The sequence below is a fragment of the Mastigoproctus giganteus genome, chromosome 13 (assembly GCF_048544385.1).
Source record: "Mastigoproctus giganteus isolate SK-2022 chromosome 13, ASM4854438v1, whole genome shotgun sequence".
Taxonomy (NCBI): Eukaryota; Metazoa; Arthropoda; class Arachnida; order Uropygi; family Thelyphonidae; genus Mastigoproctus; species Mastigoproctus giganteus.
This window is the reverse complement of record NC_143587.1, coordinates 82,770,165-82,789,703: the sequence shown is the minus strand read 5'-3', so window position 1 is coordinate 82,789,703 and position 19,539 is coordinate 82,770,165. Positions and strand designations below refer to the sequence as shown.

Sequence of the window (19,539 nt, the reverse complement as noted above, 5' to 3'; positions counted from 1 at the left end):
AAATAATACAAAGGTCTTTGAGATAACAGAAGAGGAGAAAAAGTAGTATGTACTGGAACTTAAGAACAAGTTTGAGCTTCTGCAGACTGCTCAGGACCAAGATATCGACGAGGAATATTACAACTTTCTGAAAGTGATAAAGCCCAAGAAACCTATAGGGAAAAATAAATCCAAAGAAGAAAAAATTAGTCAAGAAACACTTGTTGTGATGAATTGAAGACGACAAATGAAGAGGAAGAAAAACACTGACAGGGAGAAAATTGAGTATACTGAGTTATGCAAAGCTATTAGAAAGAGACATAAGAAGATTTAACACAAGAAAAGTAGAACAAGCATTAAGGGAAAACAAAGGATTTAAATCAGCAGCCATGAGCAGTAATACAGAAAGACAAATGATACTGAAACTGAAGAATAGCGATGGTGTACTTATAAACAGCAGAGAAGGCATAATTCAAATAGCAGAAGACTACTATAGAGAATTATACAAGGAGCGAGGGAATGATGCCAGCAGTGGGGAAGATGGATTGCAAAGCAGCAACACATACAACATACCCGATATTCTTCCTGATGAGGTAGAACATGCATTGAAGAAAATGAAGAATCGGAAAGCCCCGGGGGAAGATAAAGTTACTGTAGAGTTGTTAAAATTGGGAGGAAGAGACATAACACAAAAACTGGCAAGGCTCTTCACAAAGTGCATTAGAAAAGGTGTGATGCCTAAGCAGTGGAATAATGCAATCATAGTTTTGCTGCATAAGAAAGGAGATAAATCAGAAATTGGAAATTATAGACCAATTAGCTTGTTATCCCATATCTACAAGTTGTTTACAAGGGTCATTACTAACAGATTAAAAAGAATACTTGATGAGAATCAACCGAAAGAGCAAGCTGGCTTTAGGACAGGATTCTCAACTATGGATCACCTTCACGTAATATCACAGCTAATGGAGAAAGCAAATGAATATAAAACACCATTATGCCTGGCATTTGTGGATTACGAAAAGGCATTTGACTCCATACAGCATAAGGCAATGTTTCAGGCACTGGAAAGACAAGGCATGGATACTCCATATATTATGATTTTGAAGAAAATATATGAGAGTGCTACCTCCTTTATTAGACTAGACAAAGACAGTAGGAAATTTAAAATCGAGAAAGGAGTTCGACAAGGAGACACAATATCTCCGAAGCTGTTTACTGCTGCCCTTCAGGAAGCTTTCAGAAGATTAGACTGGTCGCAAAAAGGAGTCAATGTGAACGGAGAGTACCTAAACCATTTACGATTTGCAGATGACATTGTGGTCATAAGCCACGAACCCAAAGAATTAGAGGAAAATCTTAATCAGTTATGCACAGTTAGTAAGGATTTTGGACTAAAGATGAATATGGCTAAAACAAAAGTAATGATGAACAAGTATGCCACGGAAAGGGAAATAATGATTGAAGGAGCAGTAATTGAAAAGGTGGAGTCATATACTTATCTGGGACAAGTTATTAGCTGTAATAATGATAAATGGCTGGAAGTCAAGAGAAGAATAAATTTTGGATGGATAGCATTCAGGAAATATAGTCACATACTGAAGAGCAATATCCCAGTTTGTCTGAAACGTAAAATAATGAATCAATGTATACTCCCCACCATGACTTATGGAAGCGAAACTTGGACACTCACCAAAAGAATGGAAGAGAAGCTAAGAACTACACAGCGAAGAATGGAACGAATTATATTGGGAATCAGACTGTTAGATAAGAAGAGAAACACATGGATTAGGCAGCAAACTCAAGTAAAGGACATTCTTATCAAAACTAAAGAACTAAAATGGTCTTGGGCAGGACACATAGCTCGAAGACATGATGACAGATGGACTAACAAAATAACAGAATGGTACCCAAGAAGAAAACCTGGAAGAAAACAATAGAGATGGATAGATGAAATTCATGAGTTTTTGAGTAGTAAATGGATGGCCAGTGCTCAAAACAGAAGGAACTGGAAAGTTGCTGGAGAGGCCTTCATCCTGCAGTGGATTGAAAATGGCTGATGATGATGATGTCCGTAGATTTTACATTCGTAACTTGCCGCCATTGTTATGTGCTGCGGAATACCATAAGGTTTAATGTAAAACTAGATAGCGAAATACGTAGCACTGTATTAGAAATCTGTTAGATTATAATAGTATTATCAATAAAATTTATTAATCTTATTAAATTTCATTGTTAATTAAATTATACTTAAACGGAATCATGACCCAGACTAGAGCAGAATAGCCAGTGCTGTGGCTGGCGGGAGAACCAAAGGGGGCGATTCTCCCACACATCACAGTCTAAAACAATGCAGGAAATGTGAAATGTTTGCATACCTATCTAGAACAGGACATGATCTAGCCAAGCAGGATGTCTTTGTGTGTGTGCTAGGTGCAGAGCCTGTGAAGAAATTAGGTGCCAACTCAGCTTTCTGATGAGTATCTATGAGAGTTTGAGGGTAAATGCCCTCGAAGAAATTAACATGAGGGCCCATCAAATTCTCAGCTGCCCAACTGAATGCCAGAGCTCACTCCTGTGCATCAGACAATACAGTGGCAATCTCCAAGGCAGAATGCACTGGTCCCACAGGAACTAGTTATTGTCGGTAACTCTATTGTCAGGGAGATGGGGAATATATAGTATGCAAAGAGCATAGGTGGAACAGGACCAGAGTATGTCTGCCAGGGTCAAAAATCAATGATGTAGAGCAGATATCATCTTTTAAGGGCACAAAAGGTGATATTGTTACACGTTGGCACTAATGACCTAAAGAGTAAGAGTAAGAGATCTGCAGATTTACTTAACAAATACAGGTCAATGCTGAAAAAAAGTTGCGAGTTAGGGTTAAATTTGAAAGTATCTGCAATTCTGCCCAGACATGATGTGTGTGGGGGGGGAGTATATGATGAGAGCCTTGTCAATCAATTCGGCCATGGAGAGATTGTGCAAGGCTCACAGGGTAGGTTTTTTTCAGCATGGTCTATGCTTGCAAACAGGAGAGACTGCTTCTACAGGGATGGGATACACTTAAATAGAAAGGGTGCAAGAGTATTTGCTGATGCTATCGAGGCAGTGTTAGGTGAGTCAGAAAACTGCTAGTTTGGGGGAATTCAGATACTACAAGATTAACAGTAGCAGCAGGCAGAAGCAAAAGTGATTCTTGCACTGCTTCTATTGTAATGAGCAGCAGCCTAGAGAGCAAGTTGCTGGGGATTTCAAGAGCTGCTGGGAGTCATCATGGAACAAGTAAATACATGGGCTCTGTTAGGGTAACTAAGAGTAAGAACAAGTGCTTGTATACTTGCATGTACACTAAGGCTAGAATTATAGTAAATAAAATTGATGAATTTGAAGCACTGATCAAGACATCAAAGATAGATATTGTTGGGATATCAGAGACATGGTGTCACACACCATGTCTCTGAAGAAGCAGTGCAGAATTGGAATTTGGAGAGTACAATGTGTACAGAAAGAACAGACGGAATAGGAAGGGAGGAGGGGTTATGCTGTTAGTTAAGAAACACACGAAATCTAAGGAAGTGCATCCCATTGACACGGGTGGACAGTGCAATGTTGTCTTTTTGGTGTGACATAAACACGGAAAGTGAGAGTAGGAGTATGTTATAGTTGAGTACAATGAACAGAGAAACTAAATGGGCCAGTTTAAGGCAATGGTCAGACCACATCTTGCATACAGAGTTGCTAGAATAAGTACAGAGAAGGACAACAAGATTGGTGAAAGGAACAAAGGGGTTCGCTTAAGAAGAAAGGTTTAAGTTTTGCAAGTTGCAGCATCTGGAGACTAGGCACCTGCGAGGTGATTTGGTTGAGGTGTATAAGGCCTTGAATGGTTTGAGCAGGCTCAGTGCTAATGGGATAGTTCTGCTTGCTGAGACTAAGAACCTGAGGGGGGGCGCATAGATGCAAATTGAGGAAAGATAGTTGTAGAATAGATGTGCGGAAGTTTGCCTTTAGCCAACGAGTAGTTGATTGCTGGAACAAACTTCCATCTGTCGTTGTGGAAGTTTGATAGCTTAAATAAATTTAAGGCTTGAACTAGGCAGACATTTGGATGAAATGGGAAGGGTTTGTTTTGTTTTTTTTTTTTTTTTGGCTGATGCTGTATAAGCTTGCTTTCTTGCATCATATGCATCAGCTAATGCTAATCCCAGATTAATGTACCAACCTTGTGGAACCATACTCAGGGTAGTGGAAAATGAAAAAGACCTAGGGGTAATTGTGCAGTCAGATAAAAGTTCTCCGAGCAGTGCAGGCAGGTTGCCAGGGTAGCTCATGGGGTCAATGATATACAGGAATTTTGCTAGCAGGGATAAGGAGGTGATTATCCCATTCTATAAGGCAATAGTTGGCTGCACCTTGAGTACTTGATACAGGGCTGGACTCATTTTAGGAAGGATGTGGATCTGTTTGTACAAGTGCAAAGAACAATGAGATTGGTGAGGGGCAAAAAAGAGATGCTCTTACCAAGAAAGGTTTCAGTTCTGAAAATTGCAGCATTTGGAGACCAGGCACTGAGGAGATCTGATTAATGATATGAATGGATTGTGAAAGCTTAGTACTGATGGAATTCTTTCTCTTGCCTAGACTGCACGTATGAGGGATCATAAATTGAAGAAGGATGGTTGCAGGATAGATGTGGAAATTTGCTTTCAGCCAGTCAGAATAAATTCAGGGAAGAACTGGACAAACTATTAGAGGGGATGGACAGGTGATATGGAGAGTAGATTTTTTATTTTTGGCTGATGTATAAGCTTTCTTGCATTTTTTTTTTTTTTTTTTTTTTTTTTGGCCACTATTAATACTTATACTAAAATCTTTTGGTCATTTTCCTTGCACATATACCTACCCTAATTCTGTTAATTCAGTTATACATCTCAGTGCAGTGTTTTTCTTCTCTGGAAGCTTGGGTGGCAGTTTTTTTTTCCTCCCCTCTCACCCAGAGTTAATCTTAATTATTTACTCTTGATTTTCAAAAAATTATCAGAGAAAAGATTTATGAAATAATAGGTTTTTTTAAACCAAAGGTAGCCAAAAGAGCAGGGATTTGCACTGTGTACAAATGAATTACTAAAATGAATGAATCAATAATAAATTCAACTTTATATAGTTCTGATTTGTTTTGTATAGTATGTAATACCACTTCATAATTTTTTCAAAACATCCTGATCCTCTTCAGTTTCTTTCAATGTCTGCTTCGATTGGCAGTCGTTGGCCCATAGGCAAAATATAACTTAATGCCCATTCAGAGGGTGTTCGATATTTTGAAATGCAGTATCTGCTTCTAACTTGTGTACAAATTTTAAACAAAAGTGCATACATCAGTTTTTTTGAGAGTACATTTCCTTTTCTTATGGTACAGGGTAGAAGACTCCAGTCTTCTATTTTATACTGTTAGTAACAATCTTTAAATCTTTCGTGATTAGGTCTGATGATGGGATTCAATATGGAAATGTCTTGAATTTTTAACTAATTCTATTGTGTTGAAGATTAACTTGCTTAATCTAATGCATTATATTTGATAAATTTCACTTTACAACAACAATTCATTTAATTATTCATGTTTTAGATTAATTCATCATGAACAACCATGTAATGTACTTTCAACACATTAATTTATACTTAGATACATTTTTCTGTTTCAGTTTACTTTAGTGTTTTGTAGTTTAGACAAAAATTGTCTTCGTACTAAGGGCATATTTAAGGCAAAAATAAAAGAACTAAATTATCAGTAAGCTGCAATGTCTCCCTCACCTCCTAACCAGTGTGGTATGATTTTTAATTTTTTTTTTTTAAATTTAAATTCTTTTAAGCAATAGCAAGCAATGTAATTTGGTCATACATCCTTATGAAAAGGATACTGAGGTGTGCAAACTTGTATCTTTCATTACCAAAGCTACATGCTTTGGCTCATTTTCAGCTTGCTGCAAATGTAAGATGACAAATGTAAGATTCCTTCCAGCTTGTACTGATAATTTGTGGACCTTTGTGAATTACTCCATAAGTGGCATTTTGTGTCTGATGTAACAGCTTTTGCATTAAAATAAAACCACTTAATATTTTTGTGTGCTAATATATCTCTGTACTACTTTTTTTTTAGCTTCAAGAACAAAGACAGCTTCCTGATCTTCCACATATCAATAAATGATTATGTTGATCTGAACTTGTAAAATAATGATATATGTAAACATATATAAGGCATACAGTTATATTACAGAATCCCAGTTTAAGTAAATAAATGTTTTATAAATATTAGCTTCTTTTATATATATTTATAGATTGTGTATATACATTTAAATCAGATAAAAGACTGCAAAATTAAAAATCCATACAAATATATGGCTTAAAAATAAATTCGTACAGCTTTTCTATTCAAGTACATTCCACATTCAAGTAGAGGTCTTTCCTTTCAATGTGAAGAAATTCATTCCATCTGTGATGCTACACAAGAATAAGGCGTCTCCGTAGCCAGGTGGGAAGGAGCAGCAGTGCGTAGCACACGCTTCTTGATTAGACCGGGGTTCGAGCCCGTCACCACAAAATACAGAGGATGCGGAAAGGTCAGGGAATGACCACCGCATATCCCGGAGCAATATGGCCTTAGTTGCTAATGCTCCTAAAAACTAAATAACTAACACAAGAATAAACTTTCATATTGAAGCACCTTGTCATTTGATGTATTCAGTATGGAAGGTTTAAAGCTTTCAGGTCTCAATTAAGAGGTGTAAGCTACAAACCAGGTTGGGGAAAAAACAACCATACTTTGTCAGATTTTATTACTTTTTATTAATAAAATTAATAAAGAATTATTAATAAAATCTGACTGCAATCAATGTGTGAAAATTTCAGTGGCAACTGATATTCAATTAATCATGTCATGAAAATTTCAAAGTTCCCACATGCCTTTGAACAGTCACTGCTAATGTTTCTGCATGTTGGGCAGCCTGCTACTAATGACTTAAATTTGACATGACTCTGAGCATCTGTGACTACTCTCTTAAGATTGACTGATATCATCACTGTTCTCTTCTGTCAAGCCTAGAAAAAAATTCCATATGCTTTTTTCCTAAGTTTCAGTCACAATATTTCCCTAATATTCCATGTTAATTTTCTGACAGATCTTCAGTTTTTGTTATCTTAAATATTTATAGTTCCTGGGAGATTTGCCACTATCCTATTCCACAAAAATGATTTATTCTACACTAGTATTTATCAAAAATGATTTATTCTATACTACACTGAATAAAGCATTATTTCAGATAGATATTCCTAATATATCATTCACTATACATTTAGGTGGAGATACAGGTGACCCCTGCTTAACGCTGATAATTTGTTCCGGAAAAACAGAGTGATAAGTGAGCACCGCATTCCCATAATGTAACATATGTATTTGAATTGCAGTCGGTGCCATAGGATATTTCCTAATCAATAATAAACGGTAATGAAAAGATGCACAAATGTTGGTCAAAATATTTAATATTCAAATATTTGTACATATAAAATATTCTGCATTACATACGTAGGTATGTGGTAACTACTTACATATGAAAATTAAATTTAAAATTCCAATTAAAATCATGAATTTAATTGATCTAAATTGATTTAATTGAATTTAATCATGAATAATGTGTCGATTTTGGGTTGTACTTTTGGCCTCTTCCTGGTAAACTAAAAGGGGTATTAATTTAAAATATCCCACAGCGTTACTACTCAACAATAAAGTCAACCGATCTTTCACCACTTTGAAACCTGGCATGTTTTTTTCTTCTTTCAATATGAAACTTCTTTTAGGCATTCGTTTCCAAAAAAGTCCTGCTTCATCTATGTTAAAAACTTGAGAAGTATAACACATAATACCCCTCTTCAAAATTTTAACAAGTTCTTTTTTGAAAGTTTTGGCTCCTTGATTTGCACTTGCGGCTTCTCCCTGGATTTTAAATCTATTCAACCAGCCCTTACTAGTTTTAAATGGTCTTTTTTTTTCCTTTTTTTTTTTTTTTAGGTGAGCTTTCTTCAGATCATCATATAGGCTAATCTCTCTTTTTTTTTTTTTTAATAATATTTAACTTAACTGAATTCTGCATTGGATATTATCTTCAATAAAATTAGTTAAAATCTATCCATTTCAATCCTAATAGCCTGCCTAGCCTTAGTTTCTTGCAGTGGAACAGCTGTCTTTCCTGCTGCTAAAATTAATTCTTTATTTTTATAATTGTTCTTACAGTTATAGGTCATTGGTTCTTACTGGTCCTTGAGGTTGTCACAGACGTTCTCTCAGATATGCCAGACAAGCTGTACTTGCTACCTGGGGTTCTAAAATGCTGATGGAACTGATATTCGGGTGACACTCAAGTCAAGTGGACCCAATTTCGACGAAGTCCAGACGGTCTGTGACAGCCAAATCCTCTGCTTGCACCTTCACGATGGTGGGACTGTTAGTAATCCTGGGTATAACCTCCATGCACAAGTACATGGTGGGTGACCACCCAGGTGTGAACCAACGTAAACAGGGGTCGAGGTGTGGCGCCCACACCACATGGAGGAATGCTGCCCCTCTATGTTACCAGGCAGTACTAGGTGGTAGATGACTCTCATCAACCGGTGAAATACCACCACTTTGCTTATTGGAGGCTTGAAGTGGTGGAACCCATGTTTAGTCTCTAGAGCTAAGTTCCGGTCAACTCTTCCCCATCTCTTCCATCATGCAGTATGATTGATGACTTTTGAGGTTATGATGAACGTCGTAGTGAGATCCAATATTCCTTACATTTCGAGGGTACAGCTCTAAAACGGTGTTCGCAGGCCGGCCGCTAGTTAGTACACTGGACCAAACCTATTGGTAACTCTCTAGGAGGCTTCCGGATCAGCTAGTGTATAATCTTGCTACTTCTAGTCTGCCAGATAGTGACTGGAGGGAGTCCAAGTAGTGTGTATGCGGGGAGCATTGTCGAGGCCATGTTATGTCAAGGATCTGGGTATATTCTTACCACGTGTACGCCATATCCAAAAATTTCATTGCTTCATACAGCATGTCCCACCCACTCTTTCTTACTATTGAATACACCATGAATTGTCAAACTAATAGAGCAAGCTTATCTGCGAAAAGATCTAAACTTCCCAAGCACTTCCTAATTCATTTCACAAATATACGTGGTCTCAATTTCAATCTCAACGATGTCCATTTCCTCTTGCAGTCTGTGAAACCCCTTGTACTTTTTCTGACAGAATCTCAGTTATCGGTTGATTCAACTACTGCTCATCTCAGATGCCCAAATTATTCGCTGTATGATTCCTTTCGCCTCAAAGGTGGTACTTGTGCATATGTCCGTTCTGATATTCCCTGTCAGAGATTTGGCAATTTGGAATCTCCTTTCTTTGATCTTCTCTGGCCCAAAATCTCTCTACCTCGTTCTGTCAAATTCATCTGTTGTCTCTACCGTTCTCCCAACTCCACTAATCACTTGGAGCTCTTTGACTTCCTCTCTTTGCAACTTGACTTTCTCCAGTCCAACTTTTCTAACAGTGAGGTAATTTTCCTTGGTGATTTTAATTTTCACAACTCCAGCTGGCTTCCGTTTTCTAGCTATACCAACCCAGCAGGTTGAGATGCTGAGGCTTTTGCAATTACTAATGACCTAGCACAGATAAGAATACCGGACAATACACTTGATCTTTTTCTCACAAACAACACTTCTAAGTACACAGTCGAAGTGAGTGGTCCTTTAGACACTTCAGATCAAAATTTGTTGATTCTCTTCTTTATCTCATGACTATTCCCAACCTCGTGTTGTTTGGCATTACAAGAATGTAAAATGGGATGACCTGTGAGATTTCTTTTCCTTGGTCGGATTACAGTTTCAAGACTTCTGATGTCAACGTTTGCTCAGATTGTATCAGTGAAATTATTCTTGCAGGAATGGAATCCTTTATTCCACACTCCACTTTGAAATCTCATCCTTTATCTAAACCTTGGTTTTCCAATGTTGAATAATGTTGTGTATTGTAATTGGCTTGTTTCCAATTCTTCAGTTTCATTTTCTGCCTACACCAGATCTCGCAACAATTGTAAAGCAGTTATTAATCAGTCCAAACTAGATTTTAAACAGGCTAAGAGTAGAAATCTTGCATCTTGCCCTAATAGTAGCCGAGCATTCTGGTCTCTTGCCAAAGCTATTGGCCGCAACTTTTGCCCATCTCTGCTCCCACCTCTGTCAAACCCAGATGGTTCTATTGTCACTTCAGCCAAGGATAAAGCTGACATGCTAGCATCCCATTTTTCTTGCAATTCATGTATTAATGACCTTGGTAAAACACCTCCCACCATGCTCCATTCAATGCCTCCTGTGGTCTTCCATCAAAACGATGTCAGAAGGATTTTGATGTAGCTTGATACTAAGAAAGCTCCAGGTTCTGATGGTATTTCTCCACTTGTTTTCAAAACCTGTGCTCTGAACGTACTCCTGTTCTTTGCCGCCTTTTTTCACTTTCTTATTCCAAAGGTGTTTTTCCTTCTGCTTGGAAATTTGCTCGTATCCAGCCAGTTCCTAAAAAGGGTGACAAATCCCTCCCATCCAATTAGCATCCCGTTGCAATTACTTCTACTCCTTCTAAAGTATGGTGAAATCAATTAACTGCAAACTCTTAAACTATCTAGAAACCTTCCATCTGATTAATGATTGCCAGTATGGATTCCATCAGCGTCAATCCACAGGTGATATTCTGGCTTATGTTACCCATTAATGGACAAATTCTACCAAAAAGAGGACAGATATTTGTTCAGGATGACAGACTTTGATAATTCCTCTGCCTGGTCTGGTGAGGTGTTAGCCAGGCTTGAGAGGTAACATACAATATCGTCGGCATAGGCCATAAACACAGGTATTTCATTCATCAGTAGAATAAATATCACTGAAAAAAGCAGTGCTGACAATGGTCCACCTTGGGGTATACTGACTTCCACCTGTTTTGTGATGCAGTTATTCCCTTGCTGGAAGGTAAGGCACCTCTTGGTTAGCTGATTCCCGAGGAGCTTCGAGACATTACCTGTGAAACTGTAGTAGTTCTCCAGGAGGCACGTAAGTGGCTGGCGCCTCTGTAGCCAGGTGGGAAGGAGCAGCAGTGTGTAGCACACGCTTCTTGATTAGACCAGGGTTCAAGCCTGTCACCACCAAATACAGAGGATGTGGAAAGGTCAGGGAATGACCACCGCATATCCCCGGAGCAATATGGCCTTAGTTGCTAATGCTCCTGAAAACCAAAATAACAAACAAACAAACAACAACGTAAGTGGCCTAACTTGTACTGAGTCAAAGGCCGCTTTCAGATCCAGAAAAACAGCATGAATAACATAGCCTTACTCCCAGGCTTAAAGAGTTTTCTGGGTATGGGTAGCCATGGACAATGTTGAGTCAGTTTGAACTGCAAAGCACTGGGAAAATAAAAATGAGAGTCAGATGATGTTATAGGCCTAATTACTGTGATGAGTATACTAAACAACTATGTAGAGAAATAGGGTAGGCCAATAAATCAGAACATCTTATAATTCTATTCAACATCTGGAAAGTTAATTTTAACTTTCCAGATGTTGAATGAAATTTTTGGATTGGTCACTTGAACACTACCAAGACTTTTGTGGATTTATTTGGTGACTGTTTTATACAGCAGTATGTTAGAGAGACAACAAGGGGAGGCAGTACTCTTGATCTGGTCAAATAGCAGAATTTCATCATGCATAAAGAAGCTGCAATTAAAAGACCCAATGGATGGCAGTGTACTGATGTGGGATTTATTTAAAGACATAACTACTGTCAAAGGTAAAGGGAAAGGCTTTTGCTTTTGTAAGGGTCACTACAGTGGTTTGAGACAATTATTAAATTTTATGCAGTGGGACCAACTGACGACATTACCAACAGAAAATTCTAAATGGGAAACACTCAAGGAATTAATCTTGGAAGCTACTAGGCTTTTCATACCAACTAAGAAATACTGTTCAAGGCCTAAATGGATGTGAGATGAGCTAATGAGACTTGTGGTGGAGAAGAAAAATGTATGGGATGCATAAATTATCAGGCAACACAGAAACCTGTGGTAGATATAAACTAGTCTGTAATCAAGTCACAAAGGAGATTAGGTACGTTAAGGCAGATTACAAGAAGTCCCAGAAAAGAATGCAAAGAAAAGCAGCAAGGACTTCTTTCCTCATATTAACAGAAGGAAGGGGGTGAATAACATTGGACTACTTGAAGTAAATGGTTTAACCGTTGATGACACTGCTCAAGTTGCTGAAAAACTGAATTGGTATTTTGCATCTGCAGTCACACATAGGAATTCTTTAGGAAAGTGGATGCCAGAAGTTTATCAAACTCTAATGGAGAGCTAAATGATTTGCAATAACTGAAGAAAAATAGAAGAGAAACTCAAGAAGATGCCTAGGATCTATCCAATTATATTATTATGGGAAGCAACAAAGGAGGTAAGAAAACCCTTAGCCATAATTATGAGGGTTTAAACTGCATAAATAATGCAATGGCCTTAATTCTTACAGCAGAACTGAGTTGCCCTGGTATTGCACACTATTTTCAGACAGTTGCCAAAATGTTAATTGGCCCTTTGTTTAAAAGATGAAATTGTTACGACAGCCTATTTCAGAACTGGTCCCTCATTAGACAGTAGGTGGTCTCTAGTGACAACGAGCAGACAAGATAGTTGTAAAGAACTTGTTATACGAGTTGCCATGTGGTATACAAGTCTTCAAAGTTGTAGTATAGCTAAAGCTATTTGTCAAAGTAGTGCAGTAACAAGGAAAATTTTTACAAAGGCAAGTTTGTTCTGTTGTGAGAATTTAAATATCCATATATTTAAATATGCGGTGGTCATTCCCTGACCTTTCCGCGTCCTCCGTATTTGGTGGTGACGAGCTCGAACCCCGGTCTAATCAAGAAGCGTGTGCTACGCACTGCTGCTCCTTCCCACCTGGCTACGGAGGTGCCTTTGACTATCAATGTAAGGTGGCACTTATTCCCAAACGTTTCCACTATAAACTCACATTTGCTGATCATCGTATGCAACGTACTTGATGGCAGTATGGTTTGGGTACCCTCAGTATCGTTCTCGCCGAGAGAAATTTAATGGCTTCGTTCGAGAGGCTCATAATGATAATGTTCGCAGGGGTAATAGCGCTCCTAGCGATACTTCACAATTTCTGTTTTGATCGAGCGGTGGGGCCGCACAGACCGCCAAAATTTAGGGGGCGCAAAATACAGAATTATAAAGAATTTGTTGTGGTTTATATTAAATAATTTTACTGTTTTATTCGTTGATACGATTTATATTATAATAAATAATATTATTATATTGCAAAATGCGGTTAATTTATTTATTTCCTAAATATTTGATTCTATCCTTCAGGGGCTTTCATACATTGTTCCTTTTTTTTAAAAAAAAAAGTAAGTATTTTTCAATTAATAGTAAAAATATATCACATAAACTTAATAGGATGTTGGAGAGGGCGCACCAAAAAATCTCGCACAGTGCGCTGATAGATCTGGGGCCAGCTCTGTTGCAATGTATTTGTTCAGTCGCCCCACCTTGAACCGGGTTCAATGAAAAGTCCTTAGCTCTTTGTGTAGAGACCAGGATATTGTTTTACCAGCTGATATATTTCGGTGTTGAACAGGGGCTCACATCTGGTGAGTATGGGCTTGTCACACCCAGGGTCCTGAGCTGGATATCATCATTCTTCTCTTTCTTGGTGATTCCCTTCTACTTCTGACTTTCTCTCTCTCTCTCGGGGTAATTCAGAAATTTTTTTTGGCTGGTGCAGCATAAGCCTCAGGCTTCCTTGCACCATATGGCTTAAAATAATAATAATAATAAAAATAATAATAATAATATAATTTCTTGGGAGAAAGACATACATTGGAATTAACTAATTCTTACTGAAACAACTTGAAAAGAAATCTTTACAAAAAATATATTCCAATAACCCAACCATTTACAGGTCAATTTTGATGACATTTCAAAATCCTTGTGGATAACATTTTCCAGTCTATAGGAAGGAAAAATAAGGTGTTCATAAGAACTGGTGATATAATGCTGCAGTAATTTTAAAATTAAAGAAATTGTGTGAATGATGAGGAGAAAGAAACTGTGAAGATATGCTCAAAATATGCTGTCAGTCTGGGTGAAGATACATTGCACTATTTTAACCAGTCATGTGATAATTATGAAATTGTCATTATGAAGTCTAGAAAAATAAATTATATTTCTAGACTTAACAGTGAAAATTTCATATTGCATGGATATTTCAGTGCAGTAGTTGACATAAAGTTGCAGTCCTACAATAAGAGTAATTTTCCCAAACATATGGTATTGTATGCCATAAACAGAATTTAATGTTTTACTTACAGCAACATTGAAAAATTTATGCATTCTTTATTTAATGTACACATTTTTTTTTATTTGATATACGGTGTGTGTACATACACACACACATATATATAGAATGTATAATACACACACACACACACACACACACACACACACACACACACACACACACACATATATATATATATATATATAATGAAAACTTGAACTAATTAAAAAAAAAGGAAAAATTATCATAAAAAGAACAGAAAAGTGAAAATTAAAGAAAATTAGTATTGCAAACACCAGTGGCTGCATTAATGCACATTCCACTACCTGCTTCTTATAGCTAGGAATAAAACAAATAAAGTACATGCCAGTAGCATGGTAAACCGGTAAAGCAAAAATATAAATGAACCATACATAATGAAAAACAAAACAAAATGGGGGGGGGGGAAAGAAAGGGTATTGCAGAAGGAATGCTTCTAAAATAATTTAGAAAAGTACAATACTATAATATATTTTAAAAAATGCCAATTAATTGAAAATTTAGTGGTGCCCTCTGATGGCACCCATTATTGGCCTTGTGGTCCTCTGTCGAGATGGGGCATAATGATAAACACACACGAGTAATCTGATTTGAGATTAAACTGTTTTTATTTATTTTCAATTTCTTTTCTGAAATGTCTCAGTTGTGATAATGATGTAATGTATAGTAAGTATCAAGAAATGTGTTTTTCAGTTAATAAGAAGTTAAAATTTTATAATAGCAACACTAATTCTTGCCAAGTAAGCAACTTCTAGATTTTAATAAAAACTAAAAAATTAAATAAAAATTTAACTGATGAACACACTAAAGGTAAACAACACTGCTTTTCTAAGAGATGCATAGTGCTTGAAATGAGAATTTATTTTCTAGTGCAACTGCATAATGCAAGTACTATGTTACTTGATACAGAGTCCCAAGTTTGAAATTGCACTATTGCATCTGCAAATTTAACATCTTCACTTAGTCAACAGTGTATACCAACAGAAGTTTCATGCATACAAAACAACCAGTAAATTATATCATTTATTGAACCTCCAAACTTAATAGTAGGTAAACGTTTGTGTTTATATATATCTGTAAAACATATAAATGTAAACATAACATAAAAAATATATTAAATCAAATGTGATAATTTATAATTAAAATTGGACAACTTTTAAAACAAATGAAGATAAAAGCATTATAAATCATAAACGTGATGATTTTTATAGCATTCGGCAGCAAATGCTACCTGCTTCAGCCAAAATTCTTGAAAAATACTGACATGTGCAGTGAACAAAGATGGAAACTTCCATGTATATGATATATCTCTCTCTCTCTCTCTCTCTCTCCTCTCTTCCCAATCACAAGTTCCCTCCCCAACTTCCGGTGGCCGAATTGTAAGACGATGTATCTTGGTGCTCTGATTTCTATTAATGTTTGTTTTGTTTACTTTTAAAAACTACTTATTTCTTAAACATAGATTTTAAAAAAAACTGGTTATACAAGGTTATATAATAATAGAGCAAGAAACAGTTTGTTCTACATAAAATTAATATAAATTCACTATAAATAGTATTTGAATCCTTGCTGAATTTTTACATCCATATTTCTTCCTAGAAAAAAAAAAAAAGTTGAAAGAAATCAGTACACATTGTTCTATTAACAATAACCCTTAACAAAATTACTTGTACTTTTGCATTATAATTAATGCAGCTATCTGTTTACTAGAATTGTTAAACAAATATGGCCTAATTCTTTAAGTTCTTCACAACTTATAAAAAAGAAAGTCAGACCAAATCAAACTTATGAATCCATACCAAAAACTGTATATACAAAATGCATTCAAGTTATAAGGTCTCCTAACATATTTCACAAGTGTGTAAAGAATATAAAGTGCATCACTGAAATTATTAATAATACATGTAATGGTTGTTTAAGTGAAGATGTCTGAGGTGCTTCACATAAGATGGAAACACTATGAATACCACATTATATTTTTCATTATCCAATTTTCTTCTTTGGTAGTGGTGACTTTGTGTGCTTCCACTCTGCAGCTAGTGCAGGATGAATATAAATAGGACTTTTCCTGTTCAGAAGCAAAAATCTTATGCAGCTCAGAGTAAACTGACATTATTTTCACTTGTCATGCACTCTTCCATTTGGAGCACTGCCATCTTATGGAGGACACGTCACATAATCAATTCCATTCATATTCTTTAACACATTTATGAAATATAAATTGGATGACCTTATAACTTAATGGCACCTCACAGGTTACACACACAAGAACCACATTTAAAAAAAAAATAAATAAAAAAAGTCACTTCTGGTATTTATTTCAAACAGATTGAAATATATATCAGCAGTGAAATTAGAGTATAAAGTTATCCACTTTTCTATATTTACATGTATACCAACTAGGAATGAAGAAGAAAAAATTTTCACCGTAAAAGACTGAACACAGAAGAGATGTAACAAAATAGACTCTGGTTTGTTAAGGGGAAATCTTGTTTAACCAGTCTGATTGGATACTACGATGTAGTCATAAAGGAACTGGATGCAAAAAATAATTTGATGTCATATACTTGATTTTCAGGAAAGGTTTTGATACTGTTGCACATTACTGACTGCTGTGCAAATTGGAGCAGTGTGGCATTAAGGGCAAGTTGCTGTTATGGATAAAGGGATGGTTGAGTGGGAGAGAGAGAGTAGTGATACTGAAGGCATATCAGGCTTAATTTCCAAGGATTCAAAGGTTGGCAGGATGGTTAATGGCAGTAATGATGGTATGCTACAGCAACAGTATCTGGAAAAGTTAGGCAGATGGGTTGAGAAATGGCAATTGAAATTTAACATTGACAAATGCAAAGTACTGCATAGGTAGCAGTAAACCCAGAGTAATGTACCAACTGTATAGTACTACACTCAGGGTAGTGGAAAATAAAAATGATCTTGGAGTAATGTACAGTCAGATATGAAGTTTTCTGAGCAGACAGGCTGCCAGTACAGCTTATGGGGTTTTGAAATTGATATACAGAAATTTTTCTAGCAAGGAATAAGGAGGTGATTATCCCATTATATAAGGCAATGGTCAGGCCACATTTGAGCACTGTGTACAGGTCTGGAGGACTCATTTAGAAAGGATGTAGAGCTGTGCTTTAACAGAGAAGAGCAATGAAGTGGAACAAAGGGATGCACTTACCAAGAAAGGCTTCAGTTCTGCAAATTGCAGCATCTGGAGACTAGGCATATGCGAGGTAATCTGATTGAGATGTTTAAGGCTTCGAATGGATTGAGCAAGCTCAATGCTGATGGGATTCTTCCTTTTGCTCAGACTATGCAAACAAGGGGCCAGAATTCAAACTGAGGAAGGACAGTTACAGAATAGATGTAGAGAAGTTTGCTTTTAGTCAGCAGGTGGTTGATTGATGGAACAACTTCCATATGTTGTTCTGGAGGATTAGATAGACTATTGGAGAAGAAATGGATAGGTGAAATGGGATTTTTTTTTTTAGCTGATGCTGTCTAAGCTTACTTTCTTGCATTATTTGCCACTACCAATGTTAATGGCAAAACTGCACGGTTGACTAATTTTCTGCCTCAGGTGTTTACAGATTTAAAAATACGATACTGTATTTACAGATTTAATGCACAAAGCATAATTCCATATGGGTTTAAATTAACTATATAATATCGGTGTAGATACACCATAGTTAATCCATAATGTTAAACTAATATGTAGTGCACAGACATTGTGAATAAGTAACACTTCTCTAGTAGAGAAGACTACTGTAACATACTGCTGTATGTTATAGGCCTAATGACAGTGGGCACCACCACCACCCAGACAGTACCATTTCAAGGCTTGGCCTATCATCGGTGTGTGAACAGGTACCCTGGTAATGCAAACATGCCATCACAGTTGCAAAGTTAATTCCACTATATGAGATATGCCAAATTTATGCCTTGTGCATTTAACCTTTAAATACAGTATCATTCTGTTCACCATTTGGCATCTCTCATGTTGTGGAATTAACTTTGCAACTGTGATGGCATTTTTGCATTACCAGGGTACCTGCTCACCCACTGATGATAGGCCAGCAAGCCTTAAAGCGGTGCCATCTGGGTGGTTGTGGTGGTGCCAACTGAGAAGTGCCAACTGTGAAGCACTTCACAACTCAAAGTGCTTCACACACTACGCATTGTAAATGTAGCTACAATATGAGATATAATTAAAACAATGCCATTACACTATGTACGTAGTTTAATTTTATGGGTTAACTATGATGTACCTACACCTACATTATATATTTAAAAATACATTTTAACATTCAGCTATAATTCCACTTATTTTTATCGATAGGAAATAAAAAAAACAATGTTTACAGTCAGCTTTGAATTCACTGACAAAAACTATGATGAACTAAGCTACCCAGTCATATTTTTCTGCAAAGAAAAATATGACTGTGTTTTTACAAAGAAAAATTAGCTCATTCTGTATATTAATATAAAATTTAACACAATTAATTACAATAATTTACCAAATGCATAATTTGATGTATATATTTAAGACTTACATTAAAAAATGTTGTTAAAAAGAAAAAAATATATATATAAATATATACATAGAGTCAGACCTCTATATAATGAAATTGGTTGTTCGCATAAAAAAATTTGTTAAACAGAAATTTTGTTATAAAAAATATGACCTTTTCAACAATGAAAAATACAACATTCAGAAATAGTAAAAAATGGGAAATAAATCGGAAATAAGTGGGAATGAATAAATTTTCTAACATTTTAAAACAATTAATTTATCAATGCTTATTACATATTAGGAAATGACTACTCACATGATGCACACAATATATTAGTACACTTAAGAATTATTTCATAAAACATTTGGTTATTTTTTGTTGTATGCTGTATTTTACTGTACACCATCATAAAAATGTTGCATTTGTTTAAACACTCAAATATATTTTCTGGCACATTTTCTTCACGTGAAGGCCTCAACGCAAAGTTTCAAATTCTTGTATTGCTATTATTGGTACCCCCCCCCACGACTAAGCTACATATGACCACTGAGTTTATTATCC

At 36.2% G+C, this 19,539-nt stretch overlaps 1 protein-coding gene across 2 annotated transcripts in view; it reads left to right on the top strand.

The window, feature by feature from the left end:
• LOC150076224 (solute carrier family 35 member E3-like) overlaps positions 1 to 6,239 on the top strand; it is a 113,377-nt gene extending 107,138 nt beyond the window's left edge. For both annotated transcript variants that reach the window (XM_090387149.1, XM_090387148.1), the window contains one exon: positions 6,140 to 6,239. In XM_090387149.1, the coding sequence (XP_090243275.1) occupies positions 6,140 to 6,187 (48 nt within the window). In that variant the 3' untranslated portion in view covers positions 6,188 to 6,239. The remainder of the gene's footprint in view (positions 1 to 6,139) is intronic.
• Positions 6,240 to 19,539: the final 13,300 nt, after the last annotated feature.